This window comes from Gymnogyps californianus, chromosome 2 (assembly GCF_018139145.2).
Source record: "Gymnogyps californianus isolate 813 chromosome 2, ASM1813914v2, whole genome shotgun sequence".
In the NCBI taxonomy this organism is placed as follows: domain Eukaryota; kingdom Metazoa; phylum Chordata; class Aves; order Accipitriformes; family Cathartidae; genus Gymnogyps; species Gymnogyps californianus.
In genome coordinates, this window is record NC_059472.1 from 135,444,161 (window position 1) to 135,451,291 (window position 7,131).

The window sequence follows — 7,131 nt, forward strand, 5'->3', positions numbered from 1 at the left end:
TTAAATGGAAAGTCAAATAATATTACAGCAAAACGGAGTGCAAATAATGGAACACAGCTGTTTTATTCTTTTGGAGCAATGCAGTACAAGGCAAAGGTAATACCTACAGAGGCATTTTTTTTTTTGAGCTAATATAAAGGGTAGTATGTGTTTTTCAAGCGATGCTTAAACTGAACTGGTACATATGTAAATTGAAATGCATGTATGTGAAGTTCTAGCTGGGGGGGGGTGGAAATCCTAAATAGATTGAAGCAAGGAAAAGAATCGTTCGGGGAATGTCAGTAAATGTTCAGATATCCTCACAGTTTCTTAGATAAACGCACATTTGTAAAATATCAGATTGCATATTCCAAACACAACTTTAACTCTGTCCCTGTATCCATTCCCAGTCTTATTCTGCAGACCAGAAAATCCCTACAGTCAGTAACTCTACATCAAATAAATTCTGAGTATGAGTTACAACCATCACACAATATGGTTATGTTGGAATATTTTTACTATTTAATAACAGACAAAGTGGATATTTTATTTTGGAATCAAAGTGCTGTTATGTGGATTTATGGTTTATAAGGTTGGCAGTGTTTCTGAGTACTTTCTTTTCCAAAGTACATAAATATAAAGTGGTAAAAGTTTTGTTTTTAGCTTATAAATGTAGTTAATCATCTGTTCAAACAATAAAAAATTCTATTTATTAATGGCCAAGAAATGTTAGGGGGTTTTGGTTTTTCTTTTTACAAGAGGCTCATTTAAGTCAACTGGATGAAATGAATAGACAGTGAATATCACAATGGTTTAGGGGGGATCATGGCACACCAGTTGATCATGTGGAACTTCAGTCATTAATCCATTAAAGTCGTTACTGCCTCTGAGTCTTATTTAAAGGTCACAGTCTTTTTTAAGGATTCCGTTGATGAGGAAAAGAACTATTCGTGTTTGATCCATCCAGCGCGTGCACGGATGTGCACTCACTGACTAGCAGGCTGAAGTATGTTCTCTGCTTGGAATTTGCAACGCTGAGCAGTGGGTGGGCAATAACATGCAAGAGCTCTTGTGGGCTACATGAGGATTTGTATTGATCGTTCTGTTCTTACATCCTGTTTTTTATCGTGGTTACAATATATGCAAACACGTCAGGCAATTAGACATGTGAAGACCTGGTTCTGCTTGATTATTTGACTTCCTGCAACTAATAATGAGATTTTTGAAAGATTTAGTGCTATGCCATTGAATATAAAAGAGGATTGGAGGCCTGTATGTGCAATGGAGTTAGGTGTGGTAGATTAAATTTGTCCTGGCATCCTTATTGAAGCCTCCCTGTAGGCACTATCAGCTGTAATCAGCACTGTTGCCAGAAATAACATTGCAGTGTCAGAAACATGGGTCTTCTAAGGGTATAGCCGGGGAACTTGAAGTGTTCACTTACTTGTTTAACTTTAAATTAATAAAAAGACCCACAAGATTCTTTTTCTTTCCTGGGTTGTTGTTGAATTCTGTCATTTTAATTCTTTTTAATATTTTTCATAAACACTGCTGGCATACAAATTACATATAACTAATTAGGAAAAAGCTAGGTGTCATTGTGGCACGTTGAAAATATCCGCTTACGTGCACAGTAATGGCCTAAAATGAAATAAAGTCCCACCAGGATTCAGAGGAGAGGAAAGAATACTTAAGATACAACTTAACCATTGTGTCAGTCACTGTTATGCCTACACTTTTAACAATGTGTTCTCTTTCAGTTGCTAGAATTTCTTTTTCTGTTCTCTTTTTTGTGATAATAAGGACTGGAAATGATCAACAAAAGTTATAAATTATGCACAGGCTATGACCAGCGGATACTACAACAACGATTCCTAGCATAAGAGCGAGTTTTGATTCTCAGAAAGATACAGGATATACAATGATTTTGAAATTCCTGGAAGAGTCCAGTTCTTTGCGTTATTTACTACCTCTTTCCAGTAAGACTGTGGCTGTGAGAATAAAGCAAGTTAAAATTGGCACATACTTGACCTCCGTGGCACTGATTTCTCCTGCACTGAGAGGCTGGCTCGTAGGCCTGGGTGCTGGACGCTGTTCAATGAATAGGTGACCCTGAGATCAGACTGAGACAGTGGTACCGGGAAGGAGCAACAGCATACATCTAAAAATTAGTAACCCCTATGATAAATACTTTAAAGGATTGCCCTGTTGAAAGCTTCAGTACATGCTTCATGGTGTCATTTAACCACCAACTGTAACTGTATAAAATTAAGAATATCTTTTCTACATTTGTTATCTTAAGTAAGATAATGTACATTCACTTAAAGAATACACTTTTGGTTATTTCCAAAAACAGACTTACAGGGACCAGTCCTGTACAGGGGCCAATCCTGTCTGGCAGTTCATTGTTCCCGCCATTGTATTGATTGATTCTAAGAAAGACAGGAACCACTAGGTTTCCTGAATAGTTATAATGATAGTATTAATAATCAGATTATTAGAAGTGAAGTAATTGTAAACTTGCAAATGCATTTTAATTTGTGCTGCTTACTTTTTGTGTTTCTCTTTTTGAACAAATTGCAATTCACCAGTTGATTTCAGCGTGGTTTATAGACCACTTCTGCATGCAGGTTTCTGTATTGTGCAGTATTGCCTGCGTTACAAATACTACTCTTAATTTTTTGCATGTCTTTCCTTCAGAACATGGAAATTAGCACTAAAACCTTAGGTTTAGCTTTAGTAAAAGCTTTTTTCAGTCTAAAGGAATCTTATGGTGTCACTTTCAATCTCTCCTGTGAAAGTTAAATTTTTTTGTCTTGCCTCCTTTTATGTTCAAAAACTTAAATAATTTATTACTGCAAAGGAATGTGTACTGAATCCAGAAACCAACAGAGGATGTGGAAAGATTTATTGGGAGAAACATTAAGAGCATTCCTGGCCAGGTGTATTTTATTTCTTTTTTGCGAAATGGGAAAAAAAAATATACACCTCCAGCCAACTTCAGATATGGCTGGAAGCCCATTTGGAAAACAGGGTCTGTAATTGTGAAGTGCTTCTCGAGACAAACTGAACAAAAAGCAATGAGGGGCGCAAAGAGGTTGGCATTGCTCAATAGCAAGAAATGTGTTGCTAGATCTTGAAAGCAACTGCAGTGTTTGCCATCTGAGTGGGTGCACACACATGACTTCTGCTCTCCTTGTACATTATACAGCTATTTATACCCATGGGAAATGAGGAGATGAAACCACTACCGAATTGGAGTAGTGGATTCTGAGTTCCTCTTTGTACCCTCGGTCCATGACAAAAGGTACTGGAGGAGCAGGACCTGAGTACACTTCTGCACTCCTTGCTTAACTGAGTGGGAGGTGTTACTCAGTAAACAGCAAGACACAGCTGTGGTGAACATTTTTACTCTATGACAATTTTTTAGAACACTAATAAATAATTTTACTGCATATTAGAATATATAACATGAATTTGTGAGGAGTGTAATCTTTTGAGGGGTTACAAATTGTAACAGCTTACTTATTTGGTGATTTTTAGGACAAAATTCTAGTTAAATATAAATCTGATTTTTCCAGGAATGGTAAAAGGATCAGGTATAAACTAGCTATTTCTAATTCTATCCAGTTACCTCTCTGGCATGTTTCTTGTCATTTACATAAAGCACAAAGTTAGTAAGAGGATTATCATAGAATCATAGAATAGTTTGGGTTGGAAGGGACCATTAAAGGTCATCTAGTCCAACCCCCCCTGCAATAAGCAGGGACATCTTCAACTAGATCAGGTTGCTCGGAGCCCCGTCCAACCTGACCTTGAATGTTTCCAGGGGTGGGGCATCTACCACCTCTCCGGGCAACCTGTGCCAGTGTTTCACCACCCTCATTGTAAAAAATTTCTTCCTTATATCTAGTCTGAATCTACCCTCTTTTAGTTTAAAACCATTACCCCTTGTCCTATCGCTACAGGCCCTACTAAAAGGTCTGTCCCCATTGTCCTAGTTTCAGCTGGGATAGAGTTAATTTTCTTCCTAGTAGCTGGTATAGTGTTATGTTTTGGATTTAGTATGAGAATAATGTTGATTGATAACACACTGATGTTTTTAGTTATACTAAGTCAAGGATTTTTCAGCTTCTCATGCCCAGCCAGCAAGAAGGCTGGAGGGGCACAAGAAGTTGGGAGGGGACACAGCCGGGACAGCTGACCCAAACTGACCAAAGGAATATTCCATACCATATGACATCATGCCCAGTATATAAACTGGGGGGAGTTGGCTGGGAGGGGTGGATCACTGCTCGGGAACTAACAGGGTATCAGTCAGTGAGTGGTGAGCAATTGCATTGTGCATTGCTTGTTTTGTATATTCTAATTCTTTTAGTAGTATTATTGTCATTTTATTATTATCATTATCATTATTTTTCTTCCTTTCTGTCCTATTAAATTTTCTTTATCTGAACCCATGAGTTTGTTTGGGTTTTTTTTCTGATTCTCTCCCTCATCCCACTGGGTGGGGGGAGTGAGTGAGCGGCTGCGTGGTGCTTAGTTGCCGGATGGGGTTAAACCATGACACCCATCTTTCTTATAAGCCCCCTTTAAGTGCTGAAAGGCCACAATAAGGTCTCCCCGGAGTCTTCTCCAGGCTGAACAACCCCAACTCTCTCAGCCTTTCCTCACAGGAGAGGTGTTCCTTCCCTCTGATCATTTTGTGGCCCTCCTCTGGACCTGCTTCAACATTGAGAGTGTTCCGGGGACACCCTTCCCCCTTCAGTTTTTCCTTCAAACCCAACTTAGTCTACAGCTCCCCTCTGTGCTAACTGAATAGGGAGGTCCCTTCAGCAGTAGCCTTATTCCTTAAAAAGCAGTTTTTAACAGTGTGTTTTTGTATAAGTTGTTGAAACCGTTTCCTCTTTCTCCATTAATCCAAGTTTCTTAAACGTCCCCTACAAATTCTTCCTTGATACAGCATCTTAGAAGAATAGTAGTGAAAAGATACAGAATCAAACTGCTGCATCCTCCTGCGCCACGCAGGAAGATGTACCTGCATCCCATTTTACATGTATGTGTGTCTCATATTACAGGACCCTAATGATGAGTTTCCTTGATCTGTCCAATAATCTGTTCCATTGTATACCAGTCCTTACTGTTAAAACAACTTTCCTGACTTCTTATATCCCAGTTTAAGTTCCCTCAAGCCTATTGCTTCCAGTTTTATCCATTATGGCTATGGAGAACAGCTCTTGCTTTCTCTGTGTAGCTCCCCTTCTGTATTTGAAACTCTTCTAGATTCTCCCTAGAGTTTTGTAGACCTTTCTTTTTCCCTGTTGCTTCACAGAAATTATTTCCTCCTACTTCTCTCTCCAGGGATGTGTCTGTGCCTGACTACACCTATTGATATTTTCCCAGTGCGCAAATGAAAATGTTACTGGTAGCAAGAGGCCAACCTTTTATAGTCAATACAATTAAGAAAACTTGGCAATTAGACAAAGGAGTCTTTCAAATGTGAGCTGGAGTGCTCAGTTAGAAGCACAGAATCAAAGTCTCATTTTATTACTTCTTCCTGTGTTGGTCTCTATACTTGCCTATCAAAACCAGACTACTTTTTAAAGTTATTTGATACAAAGATCAGCCTAAACTACTGAAGTCACAGTGCTTAAATGCCTGTGTGAGTTTAAGTAGTTTGTAGACTACAGATGGGATTCAGTAGGTGCTTAAAGTTACAGGTCTTTAACTATGCTACTCAATTAAATCCTCCATTTTGTTCCAATGATTTCAAACCCAAAATTTTTACTACCTTTTAGATTTTAAAAATCAGTTAGGAAGCAAGTGACAGAATCAAGCTTCTGGTTTGGTGGTCTCTGGATAGATGGCATTAATTCTAGCAGTTAAAATATATTCCTTTTAAAAAAATAGTTTTGCTTTTTAAATCATCATGGAGATTGGAGAATGGATATTACTATGAAATTGTGTTTCCTTAAAATATAAGTTTTAGAAGTTCTTCTTCTAATAAGTACAAATAAATGTTTTTATTTTTTCAACAATCATATGGTAATTTTGCATGCTTGAAAATTCATTTTCAATATTTACTTTTTCCACTTTTGTTAACATATTGTTTTCCCCACTCCTTTTTTTTTTTCCCCAGGACCATTTGCTGCTTCAGGAGACAGTAAATTCTGCTGCTGCTCTTATCATGGCATTAATAAGGGACAGAAACCCGGACCTGATCGGCCAGCTGTTGGTAGCATAAGACCATAAATCAAGTGTAGCTTTTGGAAATGTTTCTTTTTCATCATCCATTCACCAAAGGTCTTGAATCATTTTACCCTTTGGTGAAAACTCTGGATTTATGACATTTACTATTCAGATCTTTTAACAACATATTTTTGATACTTAAAATGCAAGTCTGATATTACGTATAGAGTGTAAAATGAAATACGAATCATTCTGAGATACGCTGGGTACATACTGTGAGGAATGATACTGAAACATTTTTGTGAGGTACTGATCATTTAAAAAGGTGCACAGAGGACACCAAAGCATTCATGCAGAATTGTCTTTAACCCATGTATGTGTGTTGTACTCTAGGACTGCATGAATTAAATTCTATTTAAGATAAAATAATCCTAAAGCACAGCTCATCTTCTTTATATGAAATTATTTAAAAATTGCTGCTATACCTATTAGTGAGTGTAGAGTTCATTATACAGTGTAGCCTTCTTGACATCAACAGAAACGCATGTTGCAAGAAGTGTTTGAAGGGTCAGGTCCCTGTCCTTCATGGAATGAAGGTAACCTCGAATCAAAGAAAAGATGTGCATGGGGACAACGAGGTGCTAAACCCGTTTTCCAGATGCAGTATGCTCTGGCTGTAGCACTCCTTAGTGCTACACTTCTTCCAGTACCCATGTGCCATCATTCAGAACTAGCTCCAGTAGCTCCACTGAGTACTGTATTACACATACTTTTTGTGTTTGCATATGTGTATATGTATATGCATGTATGTGTGTATGCATGCTTAAAGGAAGAGAAAAGGGTTAAGACCGAAAAAAATGTTTCACAACCCAATCTGTAGATAATGGGGAAATAGGAAGTTTCTGTTAACTCATCTACAAGAATACAATTTTCATCTCTTGCTGGTTAGCGTATGTATGTATT

At 37.9% G+C, this 7,131-nt stretch overlaps 1 protein-coding gene across 1 annotated transcript in view; it reads left to right on the top strand.

The window, feature by feature from the left end:
• The window catches only part of CRPPA (CDP-L-ribitol pyrophosphorylase A), a 126,163-nt gene extending 119,891 nt beyond the window's left edge, over positions 1–6,272 (top strand). Inside the window, exon 10 of the mRNA XM_050890925.1 lies at positions 6,119–6,272. Within this exon, the coding sequence (XP_050746882.1) occupies positions 6,119–6,223 (105 nt within the window). The 3' untranslated portion in view covers positions 6,224–6,272. The remainder of the gene's footprint in view (positions 1–6,118) is intronic.
• The last annotated feature ends 859 nt before the right edge of the window (positions 6,273–7,131 follow it).